The following is a 21,654-nucleotide window of genomic DNA, read 5'->3' as shown; positions in this document are numbered from 1 at the left end:
TGAATGCACAGTATGGGGATCAATTACACAACAAATCCCCCCCAGTCCCTATCCATTCTGGTGTTCTTTTCACTCCTATATCCCAAAACACTTTATAAAAACATTAGCATGCCTTCCTCTGCTTCAAGCAAAAGGCTTGCTATGGAGAGCTTCCCTATAGCAGAGACGCTAGAGGAGTTACGAGACGTTCTACCTAACCTGCTGCTGTCCTCTTCACCATTTGCATTTGTTTGGGGTTTTTCTTTTTAAAGCAGAAAGTCCTGCCTGACCCCAACGTAAGGATACTGGAAATTGCAGTGTTATCTGACACGGAGAGGTTCACGCAGCAGCAGAACAGGAACATTTAATGCTTTAGGAATTATGACGTCTGAGGCTGTGATCTGTTATTCTACATCTCGACTGTACTGACAGGCAGTGACAGACAAAGGGATGCTTGAGGGCTACGCCGACTGACAAATAAAATCCACACAAATGCGCAGAATCTGGAATTCCAGACTAAAAAAAGACCTTTCTAACTCACCAGGAAAGCAAAACGGGATACTGGAGGGTGTTTGTGAGAATACATCTGATATTAAAGAAACCATATTTCCATGCCTTTTCATAAAGCTATTAAAATGGCAAAGAAAATAAAGGGAAACCCACCTTTTAAAAGCACTCTGCAATAAAACGTGCTGTACAATGGCATGCTCCTCCTCTCCTTACCTGAATTCAGAGGTGTTTCAGAAGCAGTGTCCATTAAGGGAGCCCTTCTCATTCTTTGGACGTTCATAAATTAGTAATGAGATGGCAGCCCCACAGCCTGTAGACCGTGGTAAGACGTGCAAAGGCTGTTGATGGAGCGAAGAAATGCAAGAAAGGCTGAGCTAACAAGATGGAAAAAGGAGACTGTGGGGAGAGGCAAGCCTCCACTCTCCCTTGAGGAAGCATAAAGAATGAAAAGACAAAGTGCCAGCCACTGCTTTGGGTAGCCAGCATGCAGGTGCTTCCCCAGGCTGAGGTCTGGGACACTGGTTGCTTGGCACACAACCTCAGAGTATTTTGAAGGCTGACCAACAGCACAGGGTATTTCTTCTGTTAACTGTCTCCTAGGTCTTGGTGGCAATGGGAGCTAAGGGTTACCTGGACAAGGCTGTAGCACAGCTCTCTTTCTGTTTTGGCTACCATCCTTCACGCTGCCAACTTCTGATGTTGCACGTACAGAGGACCGTGCAGCCAAAGTCTATATAGTCTCTACAGATTGTAGTATTGGAACTCTGCCAAAACATGCTGCTTTACTCCAAGGATGAGCCAAGAAGAGGTGAGAACAAGAACATCTCAAGAGACTTGAGCTAACTGGCACGAAAGCTTGGTATCAGAATAAACTTGGCAATAATTCTGAAAAATGAATTTTGCTCTATTTGCTATGGTTACAGTCAGCAACAGGAGGCACCGGTAGACAGAACACCTGGGGTAACAGAACACCAGGAGAGATTAACCAGGTACAAGGATCAGTTTACTGAAGTTCCCCTAATATACAAACAAAAATGGTCAACAGGCATCTTGCTCTTTCCTGAACTGTCCTTGTAACACAGTGTAATGCAATAATTTGTCTATCACAGAATGACAGAAGCAAGTTGGAAGAGACCTCTGGGATCATCGAGTCCAACCATTGCCCTGACACCACCATGGCAACTAGACCAGGGCACTAAGTGCCATGGCCAGTCTTTTCTTAAACCCCTCCAGAGATGGTGACTCCACCACCTCCCTGGGCAGCCCCTTCCAATGGCTAATGACCCTTGCTGAGAAGAAAGATTATCGTTACAGATTATTGTGTGCAATAGGATCAGTAGTCCAAGAGAAACGAGTAATTTCAGCTCATCAGAAAAGACACCAGTAATACGAAGGAAGAGTTGAGGAGAGGGAAAAGATGATTAAAGAAAAGGGCCTCATAGTGCTGGCAGGAAAAATGAAACCACTTGGAAGAACAGGACAATTAAGGAAATTTTCAAAAGTTTAAGCATACTTGGGTGAGTTTTCATACAAGCTTCTCAGATTACCAAAACGTCTAGGATTGCAGAAGGTTTTAATATATTTTAATACACTGATACAGGTGGAAAACAATATTTTCAGGCACACAATTCCTCATTGAAGTCTGATATTCATTGTGTTGAGAGCAACAGCTAAGCAACAAGAATACACACTTCTTTACAGTAGCACTATTATTTATCTGTTTCTAAGTCATAATTGCCAGGATAAAATAAAATACCAGGGAAGAGGCAACTGAGAGATGTCCTACATGCTTCAGCAGGAAAGGAAGAGTGGTTAGTTGACTTTTCACAGCACTTTCAGTTGGCAGCAGAGTAACTGGATAATTCTTCCACACAGCACACTCTCTAGAAGCACACTTAAATAAAAACAGTTAGGAAGCTCCCCTCTATAACTTAGGTCATTGTTCCATCCATACACATTAGCAAGGCATCCCAAAAAGAGAACGCTAACCTGACAGCAAAATAATTAGAAAAATTATTTCAAGGGATTGAGGTTTGCTAGTACTGCTTTTACTTCTTTTTTAAAGGAAGGAAACCAAGGGGAAACGTATTTTTAATCAAGTAAATCAGATTTTAATTTTTAATCAGAAATCCTGGCTTTTAGTATTCTGTCTTTAAAAGCAAAAATAAAAATGTTTCTCAAGCTTTCAAACAATTTGAAAATTAAGACTCTTAGACGTGCCAATCATAATAAAATACAAAACACAGAATCTCCCTGCATATTTTTAATTGTTGTTCAAATAATTTGCTGTCTAAATGCATACATATAATATATGCTCCTGAAGCAATCAAGAGAGTCTGTTCCTTTGTACTCATTAGTCCTGGAAGGACTTTGATGGTCCCTCATACATATCAGTGTGTGCTTGGTTTAAATCAAGCATCTGTGCAAACACGGGACTGTAAAGGTCACTCAGGAGAGATGGTCATCTCTGGAACCTTTATTAATAGTTGATGATGCACAAGGGAAGGACTTAATCTGACTCTTAGAAGCCAGTATCTTTCTTTTAGACTATAATTTGAACACATTTGATGCAAAAAAACCCTGTTGGGCCTGCGACATTATGGGATCTCACAGCATTGTTGCTACTTCACATTTGGATTTCTGCCAAACGTACAGGGTAGAAGATGGGTTGGGAGAGGATCTACGATGGACTTCTAGGAGGGAAACTCTAGAAGCCAATTAGCTCCATTAGCCCAGAAAGAGATGAAAGGGCAATTCACTGCCTCACTGTAGGAGTGAAGTCATTGTCCCCCTCTAACAGGTCAGCTAAATCAAATTTCCATTATAAAAGAAAAGGGTCGATGACAGTAGGAGTGATCATGCAGGAGACTAGAAATTAGAATTGGGGCATTGAAGCAAGTTATGAGTTTGGAGGAACAGAGCAGTTGAGGAACGTCTGTGTTTGTCAAAGGACAGAAGAACAGGATTTTGAGGAAAAGGGGAAAACTAAACCAAGGTAAAGGAGAAAAAAAAGCTGTTTTCTCTTGGACTAAACCACTAAAGACACGTGAGTAGAGAGAAGCAGAGGCAATGAGAAGGTAGAAGAGAGTAAAGAATATGGGAATAGTCACTTGCACTGGAAAAGAACTCAGTTAAAAAGACTGCAGTAGAGGAGTGAATAAATTTGCAGTGGAAATGTCACAGGACTGACATGGATGTGATCTTCAGCTCGAGGCCTAAGGCAGAAGATGTAATTGCCGAGACGGGCCAGCACTGGGAATAAATAAGAGCAACCCAGGCAATGGGAGAGAGGGAAAGATGCGAGGGGGAGGTAAATGAATCAAAGCAAAGAGAAATGTCTAGGAGGAGACTTACAGCAAGACAAGAAATATATCAATGAACTGGAAGCTGCACAAGGGTACGTGGCCAGGAAAACGGGTGCCAAGGAATAGTGCTTCAATGTGAAAATAGAAGTCACTGTGGATGAAAACGTAAGGATAGGAAACGACAGCCAAGGCTTTAAGTCAGAGCAATGGCTGGTGAGAAAGAGCTAGAAAGGTGACAGTGATGTGAAAAGAAGAGCTGGATGCAGCATTGCTGAAACATGGAAAAGATTCCAAGAAAATAAAAAAAAAGCTGTACAGTGTTATACATAAGGATGTGTTTGTGGTGGTGAACTTAAATCTTTCCAGTGATGGAGTTGGCTGTCTAGACACAACAGAAGTGGAGAAAAAGGGAAAAGAAAGGTGAAGCATATAAGCTGAAGAGACTGACATGAGGGGAAACGATGAAATATGTAGCTCATGCCTTCTTTATTTCCTTTCTATCACGACCAAGAGGCACACTCAGAATCACAGAATCAATCAGGTTGGAAGAGCCCTCTGGGCTCATCGAGTCCAACCATTGCCCTGACACCACCATGGCAACTAGACCAGGGCACTAAGTGCCATGGCCAGGCTTTTCTTAAACCCCTCCAGAGATGGTGACTCCACCACCTCCCTGGGCAGCCCCTTCCAATGGCTAATGACCCTTGCTGAGAAGAAATGCTTCCTAATGGCCAACCTCAACCTCCCCTGGCCAAGCTTGAGGCTGTGTCCTCTTGTCCTAGCGCTGGTTGCCTGGGAGAAGAGGCCGACTCCCTCTCCCACTCAGTCCATTCCACCACTGAGTGCTACTGGTCACATTAGAGGCAGAATCAGTATTAGTTAATTCTACCCCATCCTAGTCCCAACTGTACTTTTAGCTCCCTCAGAGCAGCAAATCTGATTATAGCCTCTACTTAAACATATACCTACGACTGACATTTTCAAACCATCATACCAAATTCTGATGCTTTAAAATAGTTTTAGCCTGAGGAATTAGAATGGTGAATTCTTATTAGAGATGCATTTGATCAGCCACATCTTCCTACAATGCAGTAAAGGAAAGCTGCAACACAGCCCAGTGATCAAACTTCCAAAACATGCAGTACAAACCTAGTGCTTAATAATATAAATGTAACAGCAAAGAAATGTTATCTGGAAGCTGTGAGGAGATGCCGATGTAGCAAACTTCAACCCTCCCTTAATAATGCCTTCTTTAATAGAACGCTGAGCAAAGCTCCATGCAGGAAAGTCTCTTTGGCTCAGAAGTGGGAGGCTTTTTGGTATTCAGTTTGTATCTTTTTAAGTAAAAAAAACCACCTGCCTTTGCTCGGTTGCAATGTCTGCTGTCTCACAAGCTAGAGCTTCTAAAAGATGGCTCCATGACAGAAAACTTTAAATGACATGTTTGAGGATTTTTCTTATACCTTCCTGAAAGTTCCCAGAATTGAGATGCTGAATGAGAGGCAGAATACATCATTAATTACTGGTTTGCATGACAAATCTCCCACATTTAAGAAGCAAAAAAACACCACCAACAACAATTCACTGCAATTTATATTCCCACTGGAAGATAAGGTTCTTCTGTATTTAATAGTTTAAAATTCTACAGTCTGTATCTCCATTCCCACAGATTTAGGGGCCTCTGAAATTTCCGGAAGGGCAGACACTAGTAATTCCTGTACAGGCCTTTGAAGCGATGTTTTGGAGCGCTATAAATGGTCACAGAAGACAGAACCAGAGCACCTAGCAACCCTTCGGTCTGCAGTGTGAGAGCTGAGCCAACTGCAGAAGGAAGAAGCAACTGGAAAAGTCCATCCTTATTTATTTTAGAGTCAGGACACCCGCACAGAGAAATTACCCACCTCTGGGAGCTTAGCAAAGGTTGACCAGGACCCACCCTCTATAAAAGGTGACTTTTTGAGCTCTTCCCATTAGCATCCAGTTGCTCTCCAACAGGCTATTCCTCGTTCAATAAGCACCTTGTATATTAGTTTTTGGTTTAGCACCCAACAATTGCAGCCTCTGAATATGATGTCATAAGTCTTTAGGTCTTTAAAACATCCAATACCTCTAACTAGGTCAAGAAGATCCAGAATACTTTTCAGATTAGTCACAAATAAATGACCTCTACCTTTAAGAAAGACACCTTACGAGTTCTGAGGGGCTTGGATGCTCATCTGTTCACACGGAATTAGTCATCTACGTCAACCAGGTCATTGTACCCACTTGAGTAGAAAACTACACGGTGTCCTCTGCCACAGAAAAATTATCTGCATTCAGAACACGGATGAAGAAGTCAGTAGTTACAGTAAGCCTGATGCCTTCTACCTGCCCTTTAGTCCTTAAACTGGATTTGGTACATTTATTTTCCACATTAAACCACACCACAGAAAGACAGAGACACAATTCATCTGAGTTCCTTGCACTTTTTAGGATTTAAACAAAAAAGTACAATTTCTTATTTGTGTCACAATGCCACTTTTTTCTTACAGGTATTTATGTTGTTATCTCCTAGTAGACACATACGAGGAAATAAATTTATATACTATAAGCTCTTGGGGCATGATGTAAGAGACCTTATTCGTAACGGTAATTTCTGTAGCAACTTCATGCTTGATTCAGAGTATTTCTCAGAGAACATTTAAATGCCTTCTATATTATCCATAGTGAGTAATCACATATGTTAGACCAATCTGTATCACTTGCGATTATTTTCTCATTTCAGAGCTCTAGATTAATATTTTACACATTAATTCAACAAGCCAACGTATTCTTCGCAGGCAGAGACCTCTGGGGCGACTCCAGAGAAAAGAGAAGCCGATGCAAAGAAGTCTTACAATTTCACACATCCTTTGCATCCGATGTGATGGGAAAAGGCTTGATGCTACTACAGAGACGTAGTAAGGAATCTCTAAAAACGATATCTGCCTGGGCAGGCTAGCTCACCTCTCACCAGGCTGTTTTATTCGTTCCTGGTGTGTTATCTGACCATGACCAGCATTACCTGCCCCTGCCTGTGCCATGAATTTGCCTGTGACTGAGCACCTCACCTCGCATCAGTCACCAGCATTCGACAGCCAGGATCAGGTCTTGGCTCACCGCTGCAGAGATGTCTCCATGCCCACGTCCAAGTGCCCCTGCAGATGCCACCGCGTCCACGCTCAGAGGCAACTATGGGCACCATAGCTACTGACCAGTACCACCCATTGTAATTCAGTCACAGGTAACCTCCTCGTTACATATAAAATACAAACAACTGTTACTATCTGTAATTTTCATGTAACAAGAATGAAAACGACATAATACAATGACAAGTATGAAAAAAAATCAATACTGCTCCATCAGAGCACACAGAATCACAGAATCACAGAATGTTAGGGATTGGAAGGGACCTCGAAAGATCATCTAGTCCAATCCCCCTGCCGGAGCAGGATTGCCTAGACCATATCACACAGGAACGTGTCCAGGCGGGTTTTGAATGTCTCCAGAGAAGGAGACTCCACCACCTCTCTGGGCAGCCAGTTCCAGTGTTCAGTCACCCTCACCGTAAAGAAGTTTTTCCTCAAATTTAAGTGGAACCTCCTGTGCTCCAGCTTGCACCCATTGCCCCTTGTCCTGTCAAGGGATGTCACTGAGAAGAGCCTGGCTCCATCCTCATGACACTTGCCCTTTACATATTTATAAACATTAATGAGGTCACCCCTCAGTCTCCTCTTCTCCAAGCTAAAGAGACCCAGCTCCCTCAGTAATGTTCTTACTGCGTTCAGCTGTGGGGCCCCCAACATCAGAAGGACATGGAGCTGTTGGAGCGAGCCCAGAAGAGGCCACAAAGCTTTGTGCCTTACAGCTCAACTAAAGGAATAAATTCACAGTCAAAACCCTAGAGACCAGTGCACTGCCAGCGTCAATAAAAACAGGGTTAAAGAGAGGAGGTGGCTGTGGCCTCTCTAAGTATGTAAGAAGTTCCATTTTCTTCTTAATGGAAAGAGAGTGTCCAGTGATGGGTAACGAGCCCTCTGCAGCAGGTGAGAACCTGCAGAACATGACTGAGGCCAGCAGCAGAGGACAACACTACGTTCTTGGTCCTCTAATTCATTCCAATGACGCTCTCAATGTTATCAGGGTCTCTGTTCAAAGGACCCAGGAGGGAACTGATACAAAAAATAAGTTTAAAAAGATTCCAGAAGGTCATGACATAGCTACTGAAAACACATAAGAGAAGGTCTAAAGGCATTTGACACCCACCCGTGCCAGGTGGGTATGGACAACAAGAACTTGATTGACATTAGGCAGTACCTGGGGGAGTTGATTTCAAATCATTCTGGAGATGTTCTGGCAAACACAAAACAAGAGGAATCATCTAGGGACACACGTCCTACATCCACAGAGAGAAGTGAGCAGTCACAAACACAAAACAGACCAGCACCATCATGGGTAAAACTGAACAAAAATACATCTAACACCATGGATCAGCTGAGAACCAGAAGGTAGTTCTCCAAGTAACAAAGCAAACCAGGTTTGATCTTCCCTTTCAGATGAAGTTATCATTAGTCAGAAGCTTAAAGATAAAAGTTGTGTCAAATTCTTCTCTGATTCAGCTTTTCTATCACCTGTATTTACATATCTCAATTTATTTTATATTCTTCCGAGGATGAAGTTTGAACATAATATTTCAGAAGCTTCATTGTCTTTTGCTAATTAACAGTGACTCATTTCTTTCCATTCTAGATACATTTCAAGCTGTCTTATTTCATTCTGGATGGAGGTATATAATTATAATTGAATCATTAAAAGCCTGTTTTGTGTGCCTACAGCTACCTCTGTTTTCAATGACTAGTATCTCCAGGCAAATCTCGCGGCACCAAACTTCAGGATCATCTTCAGTAAAATTACTGGGCTCACCTTGCAATTCATGCAAAAAGGGGATGCTGTCATTTTGAGCATGTAAGCAGACCAAAATCCAATGAACCAAATAAATGCAAACTAAGAAAAAGATTATATTGCAGTAACAAAACATAAATTTTGTACAAAAAGACATTTATAAAATAATGACATTTTTAATTCAACAACCTATGACTAATTTAACATTATATTTCCTCTTCAAACTCCTCTATACCAACTACACCACACATAAATCATAGTTATTCTATTTAGGCCTTCTAGAAAACATAAAAATAAAATAATATTCCAACTGAGAAGAAGATCCAAGAGCTTCAAAAACTGACAGCAAAAGACAATGGCTAAATATAGGCAGCCAAAACACTTACCTGTGTATTTTTAGCTGAGAAAATAATTTCAGTGATAACTCAGAGACAGCACAAATTATCTCTGCAGCAGTTTCTTTTTAGGTAGGTTTGTGTGCCCAGGTGGCCAAGAAGGCCAATGGCATCCTGGCCTCTATCAGGAATAGTGTAGCCAGCCGGTCTGGGGAAGGGATCGTCCCTCTGTACTCGGCACTGGTGAGGCCGCACCTTGAATCCTGTGTCCAGTTCTGGGCCCCGCACTTCAAGAGAGATGTTGAGGTGTTGGAGCGAGTCCAGAGGAGGGCGACCAAGCTGGGGAAGGGTCTGGAGGGTCTGACCTCCAAGGAACGGCTGAGGGAGCTGGGGGTGTTTAGCCTGGAGAAGAGGAGGCTCAGACGTGACCTTAGTGCAGTCTACAACTACCTGAAGGGAGGTTGTAGTGGAGTGGGAGTCGGCCTCTTCTCCCAGGCAACTAGCGATAGGACAAGAGGACACAGCCTCAAGCTTCGCCAGGGGAGGGTCAGGTTAGACATTAGGAAGCATTTCTTCTCAGCAAGGGTCATTAGCCATTGGAAGGGGCTGCCCAGGGAGGTGGTGGAGTCACCATCTCTGGAGGGGTTTAAGAAAAGGCTGGACATGGCACTTAGTGCCCTGGTCTAGTTGCCATGGTGGTGTCAGGGCAATGGTTGGACTCGATGAGCCCAGAGGGCTCTTCCAACCTCATTGATTCTGTGATTCTGTGTGGGTTGCCCACCATTTCTTCCTGTTATGAAGGATTCTTGGGATTTATTTTTATAAGCAGATGTCCAGGATTTGTTGCATAATGTCCGATGGGGACGGGGGTCCACCAGTGACCCCCCACATCCCAGCCTTCTCGTGGCAGAGCCAGGGGAGCAGGCTAACTGTGAGTGCCGACATAGCATCGTGGTTTAGTTTTGTTTCTTTGACTGATGCTCCACATAGCTCCTGGCCAGGAAGAGCCACCATCCCCCCAACCAAGTCAGCAAGGATGGGATATTCTCTGCTGCAAACATCTTACTAAGGGAGAAAGTAGCAAAATTTGAGAGAAGACATTTCTCTAAATTATCTCACTATTTACATTTCCTCCTCCACGTATTTGTGAGGTGTTAAAATGAAGGTGGGAGGGCAACAATGACAACAAAATCAAGGCATTCTCCTCTTCCCATAATAGGCAAGCAGCCCCTACCTCCCACCGCAGTGAACCCAAACAGATTTAAGCTCTAGTGAATTTCTTTATGTTATTTTTATGATCTACCTGTAGACAACACAAGAACTACCTCACAACAGACCATTCTCAGCTTTTCAGAGACTATCTTGAGGAGGCCCCAAGCTCCCACCAATTCCAGTGTTCAGCACCAGGAATGAGCCATCCCTAAACACACCAGACAACATTTCCAACCCAAACCAGTCTGTGATCTTATGATTCAAGGTAAGTAAATGCCCCACAGAAACGTGGTACAGGCTTTTGAAACACAGGAAGCATTTTCAATCAGAATAATTGATCCTGCTTTATTACAACAAAAACTGATGTAATTTACATAAATAATCAACATTTTGGACCAGGTGATGTCCAGGGGTCCCTTCCAACTTCAACCATTCTGTGATTTAAATAATTTTTTATATAGGTATAAAAATCAAAAACGTTTTTAAGGTGGTTTTTTTTTTCCTCCTGAGTTTTTATTTTTCACATCATAGGGGAAGCCAGCTCATCTATTTTTTTTCTATTCCAAGCTTACAGCATATTTCTTCAGTTCTTATCTAGTTGAATTTGAAATTACCCAAGAAATAAGACTTCAACCTATTTCACAGGGGATCATCCCACAGTCTGAAACAGCATTAAAAAAAAAAACAACCAAAAAAGCCCCACACTTCTCCAAAACAGCATTACTCCTTCTGAACTTCTGGTTCTCATCCCACTGTTCCTACTTAAGCTTTGTATCACCCTAAATATTTCCTTTCATTCCATGGGATTTGCAGATTTCAAATCTCTAAAGGAGTGGCTGGGCATATTAACTTCTGCTTAGTTTACCAGCCTGACTACAGTTTTATTATCTTTTTTTAACCCTCCATGCTAATCTCCATCCCCTTTATCATTATAACTTTTCATATCCATCCCTCAATTAATTACTCCCAGCCTAACAGCTTCATGACGGTTACGAGCCAGCTCTGCTCTCAGACTCAGTTGCCCAAAAATATACTGATTTTTTTTTTTGTTTTCTTTTTAATGTTGCATCTAATTTGCTGCCCACGATCACCATCTGGAGAACAACGTGCAGTACTACAAGCATAGATTTGACACTACACACACGCGCCAGCCCTCGCTGTGCACGCACACCAAGGCACTCGCATGTCCTTCTCCGCACACCCCAACTTCAGAGAGATTTTTAGAGGGACATGGAAAATAGGATCAATCCCTTAGTATTTTCTTTTTTATTGTGACCACTAACCTGCACAATAAAATTCTTTCAGAAGCAAACAAGCTGCAGACCTGCTCGCTGACAGATGACTAGCAATAATACAGCAAGCTCACAAGCACACAAAACACTACAGTTTGTTGGTTAATTACAAACTTAAAAAGCAAAGACAGACTCATGCCCACTCCTATTGCAGTCTACAACTACCTGAAGGGAGGTTGTAGTGGAGTGGGAGTCAGCCTCTTCTCCCAGGCAACTAGCGATAGGACAAGAGGACACAGCCTCAAGCTTGGCCAGGGGAGGGTCAGGTTGCACATGAGGAAGCATTTCTTCTCAGCAAGGGTCATTAGTATTGGAAAGGGCTGCCCAGGGAGGTGGTGGAGTCACCATCTCTGGAGGGGTTTAAGAAAAGCCTGGACATGGCACTTAGTGCCCTGGTCTAGTTGCCATGGTGGTGTCAGGGCAATGGTTGGACTCGATGATCCCAGAGGGCTCTTCCAACCTGATTGATTCTGTGATTTCCACTAATTCACTAACTCCACTGTTGTAACAGCATCAATGAACTTGATCTTGTACAAGGTGTAGCAAGACTGTCTACCTTTGGGAACATAACCAGAGGTCAGGAAACCACTGTGTCCTGAAGCTAAACGCAGGGAATAAATTTAGTGAAAAATTTCCGTAGCCCAGAGACACCATGTGAAGGGCCTAAAGCAGCACAACCTGAACATTCAGTGCTGCATGAATGGGGTGAAGTCTCCATCCTTGGAGGTTTTCAAGATCAGACGAGATAAACCCCCCTGAGCAACCTGGTCTCACCTCACTGCAAGTAAGGAGTGGGACTAGAAACCTCCTGAGGTCCCTTCCAGCCTGAATTATCCTATAATCCTATGAAACTAAGAGTCGGATACTCTTCTCACAAGGAATACCCTCTTTCCTGTCCCAGTCTGAGATTTACACTGTGTAATGGCATCAGGCTCCCTACATGTAAAGCCTGTTTCTTCGCCTTATTGCTTAAAACATGTTAATTTTCTGCTCGTGGCCTTGAGCATTTTTATTAAAGCTCCAAGGAAAGATACCCATGAAGTGAGGTGAAAAAAAACCCCAAAACAACAGACTTGTAATATCAGAATGGTCTTACTGGTCAGGCCAATGGTACATCTAGCCCATGATCTTGACTCCCACAAGAGATTAGAAGCACAGAACAGTAAGGAACAGAAGGCAAACATATATGATGCTTCCCCTCAAATATTTCCCAGTCCTAAACAACTTGCAGCTCAGAAGCTGAACAAGAGATTGGGTTTATGTATTCAGAAAGATACAACAGATTACTCCTCCGAGGATCTGTTCAGCTTTCCCTCAAGGGTGCTCAAACTCTGAGCATCTACAGGACCAGAACTGTACGTTGTATTCAACGTTTGACCAAGCAATGGGTTCCTGCCACGGCATCCTGATGTTCTATGTTTTATCCTCTATTCTTTCCCTTCAAATCTTTAAAAGGTCATTTGCTTTTTTGACCATTAATAAGCACTGAACTTGCAGCTCTGTTGGACTTCTAGCCTATACACAGGATCTTCCTCCCGAGTAGTAATATTGTTTTGCAGCTACAGTTCTTTCATGCTCAGATATATCACTTTGTATTTACGTACACTGAAATCTTCCTATGAGTTTATTGCCCACTCACCGAGTCTCTTAACGCTCATATCATTCCAAAGCTGTTTTAACACAACGGCACATGCCAGGCTTCCACGAACATAACCTGCCTCGGGGGTATTTTTCATGCAGAGCTGAACCACAATATCGAAGCCCAAACAGCTTAGGGGCCACATCGCTCTTGCACCGCTCCTACGCAACAAAATCTGAAGCACGACTGTGCTCCTGAGCGTGTGGTCAGGCTCTGAGTAACGGGAAATGGCGTAGGTAAGGAACTGCCTGGCATGGGGTAGAGAACAGTGCCAACCTACTCAAAAGCCCTTAGAACTTAAACAGTAAAAGGGCAAGATTAGACCAGTTTTCTGCCCAGCTGTCAGAGTAGTCAATCTAACCGGTGCCCAAGGTGAGGGGATGCAAAGCCGCCTGTGTAACAACGTGTTGGAACCGCACTCCGCATTGCACTCACAGTACCCAGCAACTCCCAACTTGCTACAGGGCTGTAAACACCCATGATAGATTCAGGCAAATCAGAGAAGTCGGAAGCTAACTGCTCACTTGTAAGAGAGTAACAGCAGCAAGGAGCGAGCAGGAACCCGTGTATCAGTCATAAGTGTCTTCTCTTTGCCCAACATACCGTTCAAGAGAAAATCCACGTTGTGCGACGCAATGCGCATACACGGACTCTGCTGCAGTGGAAGAGAGGAGCAGCAATGCCCTCTTGTGTTACACAGGAAACTAACGATACCCATTGCCAATCCTTGCATCTTCCTAAATCACATATTTCATTCTAATTCATTCTTAAAAGCACGCCTTAAGAACAGGCTCTCGATTGTCTTGCAGCAAGATTACAGATTGCTGCAGATACACAAAAGGGAACACTCGTAAAATGCTCGTCAAGGTAAGCCAACCCTTTTAGTGTCAAAATTCACAATCCATCAGATAACTCGTTTTGTTAAATTTATCCACAGCAATTAAATGCAAGAATTGAACAAAAGCCCCTGCTAATTCCTCTTTGATTTCTGTATCTCATCTATTCAAGTGCATAGTTTAAAAATCCTGTTTTCAATAGGAAAACTGTTCTTAGAGGACTCTAACAAATGAATTTAGGACGTCCTCTACAATTGTTCAAGTGCAAACTGAAATGCCAGCTCTGAAGAGTGCTGAGCTTAACAGAAGCTAAAATCAGACTGAGATTTAGGAATAATGATGTGAACATGTCTTGCAGCCAGCAAATGAAATTGAGAGTGGAGCATTTAAACACTAGAATCCAAAGCACATTTGAAACCTGAATTTGAGAGTACAGGTTTTAAAGCCACATTGCAATGTCATTTCAAGATTCACACAGCAAGCTGGACATCTAACCTTATGCCACCATTAAAATCTACCGTTGCGATTCCAGCGCACGAACACTCAGGGCTTTGTCTTCCTCTCCTCCCTCTGGATGAATTTCCTTGTTTTGGCACTTAACATTCAGTTTCTGTTTTGGAACTCACCTCTTAGCAATCCCCTTTTAATCAGCTCTCTGAGAGTTTCTTTGGGACTCTTCTCAAGCTTAACATCAGATTCAAATGCTTTTCCAAGCCTTTCTTCTAACACTTGGACAGGAAATAGCCAGAGAGATAAAGCCTTTTTCCTCAATCTGCTGTGGAAGAGTCTACCACCATCCTGAACTCTTCTGTGGGTGGAAAGCTAGTAACACACATCCTCTGGCCGAGATCAGAATTTATGACACAAAAGTCTCATGAAGATGCACACAAAAAAGTCAACAGAAGAGGTTTTAACAGAAGTAGAATTTAAAAAAAGGCAATTACTTTTTTAAGCTCACATCCATGATACACCAACGATAGACATCAACAATACTGATTAATATATACAAGATAATTATCTAGTGCCTTTCAAAAAAAGAAAAAAAAAATCAGAGAAAAAAAAACAACACAAAAAACAATTACATGAGATTCGTAACAAAGGGAAATTAACTCACCAGTCTTGGTACGTGGTGATTGCAATACTTGGAGGTGTCAACAAAGGCAGAGTTGTTGGTCTACAGACAATGTCTCTGTCGGGTGTCCTTGCTTTTTCTGTTTGTCTTTGGGATAGTGGTGGTAACTGCAAGTTACCAGAACAACACCTTCTTCCTCTCCAGAGGTCTATGCCCAGAGCATGGCTGGAAGTACTGTAGGACTTACTCAGCCCACACTCCAGGTAATCCAGAGCATTCTGCAAAGACAGAAAAGCCACTGAGGTTCAGCAAACAAACATTTTCCTCCATAAGGATAGAATACATTCAGTTGATCTATAGTCATAGCTACTCACAAAAGATAACTGTATGATGAAATCTTGGCAGAGCTTGACTGTGCTGCATTGTTATTTTATCAAGTTATGAATGAACTTGAAAATTCACTCATAACTCGTCTAAGCTAAATTCAACAGCTAATTCTAATGTAACTGAACACCTCAATAAGCCAGGTCACTTCGGCAATATGTTACACTTTTGATATTTTAAATTTTTTCAGAGAACATTTCATTCAACATCCAGCTAAAGTCTCATTCCTCTCCACAGCACAAACACATTGGTTTGCCACTTATTTTTGATGAATCACCAGGCAGAGAAAGGTGCCAAGAATACTGGACTTAGATACATCCTGAATCATCCAAGAGCTATTCGGTGAGAGGTTACCCTACCCTATGTCTGGCACTCCTAGTAGAAATAGTCTCCAAAAAAGGTTTTGATCAGTTGAAGCAGTTTTTCCTCTTCTACTCTCTACTGATTTTTACTTAAAACCATCACCATGAACACAGAATTGGCTGTCAGTCTTCTCAAACCCAAGCCAGAAGTTCTCCCACAGTGGAACAGCACTGCAAGAGGGTTGTCAGTTTTGGTCTTACCCAGAGGATTTAACTACTCAAATATAGTTGTCCAATATGAATGAGAATATTTCTGTATTGCATGTGATGAGCTACCAGTAGAAGCTGGAGGGTTATTGTAATTGGTATATATATCTATGGCAATGCCTCCACATTTTTCCTCTTCTTCTACCTGCTCATGAATTTTGGTCTCCACCTTGCTTTCTCCACCTTTCACAGACCTTTCCAAGCCCACCTTAGAGCCTCCCCAAATCCCTTAGTTCACTTTCCCTACAAACTGCTACCACTGCGCTCTCCCAGCCAGCACTGAGTAACTTAAAAAAAAAAAAAAAGAGTGGTTTAATTTTCCATAATCAGTTATTAGGTCCTTCATGAATAACTGCAAAGTAGCATGAGTCCTCCATGAGGACTCATGTCCTCCTTCATGAACAACTGCAAAGTAGCATGAGTCCTCCAGGCATGAGGCCTCATAGTTTCTAATAGAAAGTATGTTCTCCATTGTCATGAGACTATTAAACAACTCTGTGGTACCATCTACTCTCTTACCTCAGCAAGGAAACTCAACACTAGAATGAAAGACAAAACTGATGGGAGAAAGACATACTACCAGTTTTCTCAACTTTCCCTACTTGTTTGCCCATCCCACAACCACATGAAGCATCCAGACAGCAAACAACATGGCCCACAGCCACGTTACTCCTTGCATACAGCCTGCAAGTGCTATAAGGCACGCTGGTGCAGATCCAAGAAGTTACCAAGGCATCAACATCATAATGACCTAGATAGAAGTTTAAAATATTTGGCATGCTGTGTTTCCAAAAATACGCTAGAGATCTTCAGTGATCCAAACCCTACTCTTTCACAGCACAAAATCAGGTCAAAAATACTCCTAGGAACCCCAGAAAGGAAAGCCTGCCTTCTACATGAGGATCTGACTTAACCTGCCTTTATTAACAATCTTTATAAGACTGGTTACATTTTTTGTTATTATTTAAGAAGTGCACAGCAGAGTTTTCTAGCTTCCCATTGGATTTCGGATGCTGCTTTCATTCAAATCAGCAAGGACTGAGTGGACCCAGCATCGAGCTCAGGCAAACTGACTACGAAGCAGTGCAACATGTGGTCTAAGAGTGTAAAAGAAATACTCATTCATTGAAGTAGTGCTACAGGATACACTAACAATCAGGTTCCACTCCTCCACTGTTATTTTCACATACATCCCATGTGGTTTTCCTTTTTCGGCGAGCCTCAGCTGTGACAAACAGACAATTAAGGCTGCGGTGATCATACCATCGTTACAAACTGATACATTTCTCCAGAGAATGGGAAATTAGTTTAATTAATAGGGCATTATGATGATGATTAGCAAGTGTAGTAATGGAATAACACATGCATCATCACATGAGGTGTTCAGCAGCTACAGTGGGGAGGGATGTCAGAACACTTGTAAGTATATAAGTACAGCACATGCACAAAGCTGGGATCCAGAACAGAGCTTCCTTCTACACTCCTCATGGTGTGGGGGTTGGTTTGTTTGTTTTTACATGTGGGGGGCTTATTTTCTGCTTATCAGACAAACTGTAAACAACTCTTAAGGAAAACAATGAGTAACCAAAGCCAAACCAGCTGATACTTAGAAAATAAGACAATACAAACTTTTACTCTCATTTTCATGAAGTACTGGGACAAATAAAACATGCTTCTAAAAGAAACTTACCTCGTCTGCAGTTACTGTCATGACACTTCTGCTTTTCTTCATTATCAAGATTAAAGTGCACCCCGTTACAAGAAACTCTGGCTCTTCAATCCAATTTTTTCAGATGGGCAACCTGAAAGAAAAAATTGTGGTTTTGAATAACAAACTATCTTGACAATAAACTATGGAGCTAACTGCTAACATCACAGCTCATTATGATTTACTGTCCATTTTCACAGAATCACAGAATGGTTAAGGGTTGGAAGGGACCTCTGGAGATCATCTAGTCCAACCCCTTGCCAAAGCAGGGTCACCCAGAGCACGTTGCACAGGGTTGTGTCCAGGCGGGTTTGAATATCTCCAGAGAAGGAGACTCCCCCCCTCCCTGGGCAGCCTGTGCCCGGGCTCTGGCACCCTCAAAGTAAAGAAGTTCCTCCTCATATTCAGATGGAACTTCCCATGTTTCAGTTTGTGCCTGTTGCCCCTTGTCCTGTCACTGGGCACCACTGAGAAGAGTCTGGTCCCCTCCTCTTGACACCCACCCCTGAGGTATTTGTAAGTGTTGATAAGATCCCCCCTCAGTCTTCTCTTCTCCAGACTAAACAGACCCAGCTCTCTCAGCCTCTCCTCATAAGAGAGGTGCTCCAGTCCTTTGATCATCTTTGTAGCCCTTCGCTGGACTCTCTCCAGTAATTCGTTATCCTTCTTGAACTGGGGGGCCCAGAACTGCACACAGTTACTCCAGGTGTGGTCTCACCAGGGCCGTGTAGAGGGTAGGAGAACCTCCCTTGACCCGTTGGCCACACTCTTCCTAATGCACCCCAGGACACCATTGGCTTTCCTGGGCACAAGGGCACATTGTTGGCTCACAGTGAACTTGTTGTCCACCAGAACACCCAGGTCCTTTATGCAGAGCTGCTCTCCAGTAGATCAGCCCCCAACCTGTACCGGTGCAGGGGGTTATAAAACCTGCTGCCAAGGTCTTCTTCATAAAAGACTTGGCAGCAGATGTTATGCAAGTGTAGCTCTCTTATTAGTGAAAACACAACTCAATAGTTAGGAAAACCATGTTAAAAGTAACCGGTGTTTGCAAGGCTCTGCAATCTAAGCAAGCCCTGGAACATGTCTAGTAACACAGGATCAAAGCTGACAGGTTCTACTCGCAGAGAATTTTTCTTTAAATGAGCCCTTTTCAGCGGCGCAGTACAGAAGGTCTCCAAGAACGGCTTGAGCTGGCTCTCACAGAAGAAAAAGAATTGCATTTGTATGTGATTCTAAGATTTAATCATAACTCACAAACGTTCTTTATTATTACACGCACACACGACTTCAGCCACTAAATTACAGCCTTCTGTAGAGGGTGCCACTGCAGCCACTTGGAACTGTGAGAGCACTAAGGGGAGTGAAACACAGCCGAGCAGCAGGAGAAACCAGCACATGGGAACAAACCCCCTCGGAGCGTTCCCAGCCCCCCGCTCTTTCTTGCTGTGGATTTAGTGCTCAGAAAAAAAGCTACATTCGTGATTATAGAGAGAGAACACTGAGGGTTGTGGGTTTTTTCTTTCCCCAAAGAACAGGTAGAGCTGGAGCACCACTTTTTGTGTGCTGACAGATTTTCTCCCCTGCTTGGAAGGATTACCTTTGAGGCAGAAGAGTGCTGAAGGGTCACTGTTCATAAACCTCGGTGCTGAAGCCACCACAAAAAGCTGTGCGATGGTTTTGGGCTTGGCGATGTTAGACTTCTAGCATGATGCTCACTCTGAGAAGTGAGGGATGTACTCAGATCACTTGTTCATGCAGTGGAAGCTCAGGAGAGCAATAAACAATTCAGACTGCCTGCAAAAAAGGGCTGCCAGACCCTGGGGAGCTACCCAGCCAATGAGGAGCAGATGGGGCATCAAAATGAGGCACCTAATTCTCTTCCCTGCCACTACCAGCAGTCATGGTCCCAGAAAGCAGGCAGCCTGCACCACTCACTTTTACTGGGAGGTTCAAAGCCCCGGCAGCAGGTACTGAAAGCCACCTCACACAGCAACTGCTGGTCGTACAAACAGAATCACAGAATCAATGAGGTTGGAAGAGCCCTCTGGGATCATCGAGTCCAACCACTGCCCTGACACCACCACGGCAACTAGACCATGGCACTAAGTGCCATGTCCAGGCTTTTCTTAAACAAACCTGTTCTTTGGTTCCCATCCCACCACAAATTCAGAAGTCTGAGGCAGCTCAGCTTGTCTTACAGCCACCACACAACTGTGCCATTGAGGGTTCAGATTCAGTTTAATACCTTCATGCCCACGTTAAATGCTATTTAGCTTGCACCTCTACTTATTTCTTTAAGCTTTTTTGATTTAAAAAGAGCCACACTAACTCTTAGGCATAACATCTGAACAGAGAGTGGTGCCTTTGATCACCAAGGTCTAAGGACATCAGAGTCTCCAGGAGCCAACTGCTCATCTGCTCTTCCACACACAAGAGAAGTGCTGTAATGAACCTGCTTCCCTCTAAACCAGATCACTCTGGGGGGGGAAAGAGAGAGAGAGAAAGAGAACAAAACAAACTCAAAGGAAACACTAACACACAACGTCAGCACTGTAGCCGAGTCTGCCTGCAGTTCTGGCTGCGGCACAGGCACCTCCAGTTGTTTTCATTTCTCTAGGGTTCATACATCCAACACACACACATCCCTTCACCGCCAGCCAAAGCATTCAGAGCGCTCAGATCCATGCCAGACAGAACTCGCTGCCATCTCAGCACAAGTGCCAGCACACGGGGCTGTACGCTTCATCGTGTGTGAAGCAGCACTGGAAAAGAGCTGAGGGATTTGTCTTCTAAAGCACCTAAATAGCTTCCCTCCAGAAAAGGATGAACAGGACCAAGAGCAAAGAATGGAAAAAAACAGAAAGCACTCTGAACATCTGCCCCCAGGCTTGTTCTCCTCTCAGCATCCATCGCTGGTTGTCACCAGAGCCAGGCCAGTGGGAAAAACAGATTTATGGCCTGATCAAGAGCCCTCTTCTTAAAACAACAGGCCACAAGCATGCACCAGCTAAGTGATCAGGGTGGGGTTGGACATTGCAGCAGTGGAATGGCTATTGAAAACCTGACACTTGGCAGCATGGTTGTGTGGCAACGTTACTTCTCTCTGCAAACCTTAGCTGGCTTTTCATCAATATTACAATTAGATGAGCGGGTTAGAAGTGAGAAAGTCATAGAATCATAGAATACCAGGTTGGAAGGGACCTCAAGGATCATCTGGTCCGACCTTTCTTGGCAGAAGCGCGGTCACAGAATCACAGAATCAGTCAGGCTGGAAGAGCCCTCTGGGATCATCGAGTCCAACCATTGCCCTGACACCACCATGGCAACTAGACCAGGGCACTAAGTGCCATGGCCAGGCTTTTCTTAAACCCCTCCAGAGATGGGGACTCCACCACCTCCCTGGGCAGCCCCTTCCAATGGCTAATGACCCTTGCTGAGAAGAAATGCTTCCTGATGGCCAACCTGAACCTCCCCTGGGGAAGCTTGAGGCTGTGCCCTCTTGTCCTATCGCTGGTTGCCTGGGAGTGCCACTCCGCTACAACCTCCCTTCCACTGCAATATGCAGACAAAATTCATAGAAAGAACAAAAGAAGGCAGCAGCTGCATAAGGAACAGAACTAAGGAGACTACAGATTTGTGTTCAATAAAGTACACCTTTGTGCATAATAAAGCACAAGTCTGAGATGTTCATTACGTCCCTGCTGTGCAGACCTTGTGATGCCCCACACAAACGAGCTCACGCTGCGGCACGTCCCACAGTGGGACGTACAAATGCATCTGCCTCCTGAATATGTATCACTTCACAAACTGACATAAGTAAATAAGTACATGCATAATAAAGTAATTAAACATACACATAAGTAAGTATCCAGGAAAACATCCTTGGAAAA

General features: G+C 43.5%; 1 protein-coding gene across 1 annotated transcript in view; it reads right to left on the bottom strand.

The window, feature by feature from the left end:
• PDE4B (phosphodiesterase 4B) overlaps positions 1-17,785 on the bottom strand; it is a 199,088-nt gene extending 181,303 nt beyond the window's left edge. Inside the window, exons 1-2 of the mRNA XM_068406303.1 lie at positions 17,744-17,785; positions 15,143-15,378 (exon numbers count right to left, since the gene is read on the bottom strand). Coding sequence (XP_068262404.1) covers positions 15,143-15,378; positions 17,744-17,785 — 278 coding nt within the window. The remainder of the gene's footprint in view (positions 1-15,142; positions 15,379-17,743) is intronic.
• Positions 17,786-21,654: the final 3,869 nt, after the last annotated feature.

Source organism: Nyctibius grandis, chromosome 8 (genome assembly GCF_013368605.1).
Source record: "Nyctibius grandis isolate bNycGra1 chromosome 8, bNycGra1.pri, whole genome shotgun sequence".
NCBI lineage: Eukaryota > Metazoa > Chordata > Aves > Nyctibiiformes > Nyctibiidae > Nyctibius > Nyctibius grandis.
This window is presented reverse-complemented; position numbering and strand designations above follow the sequence as displayed.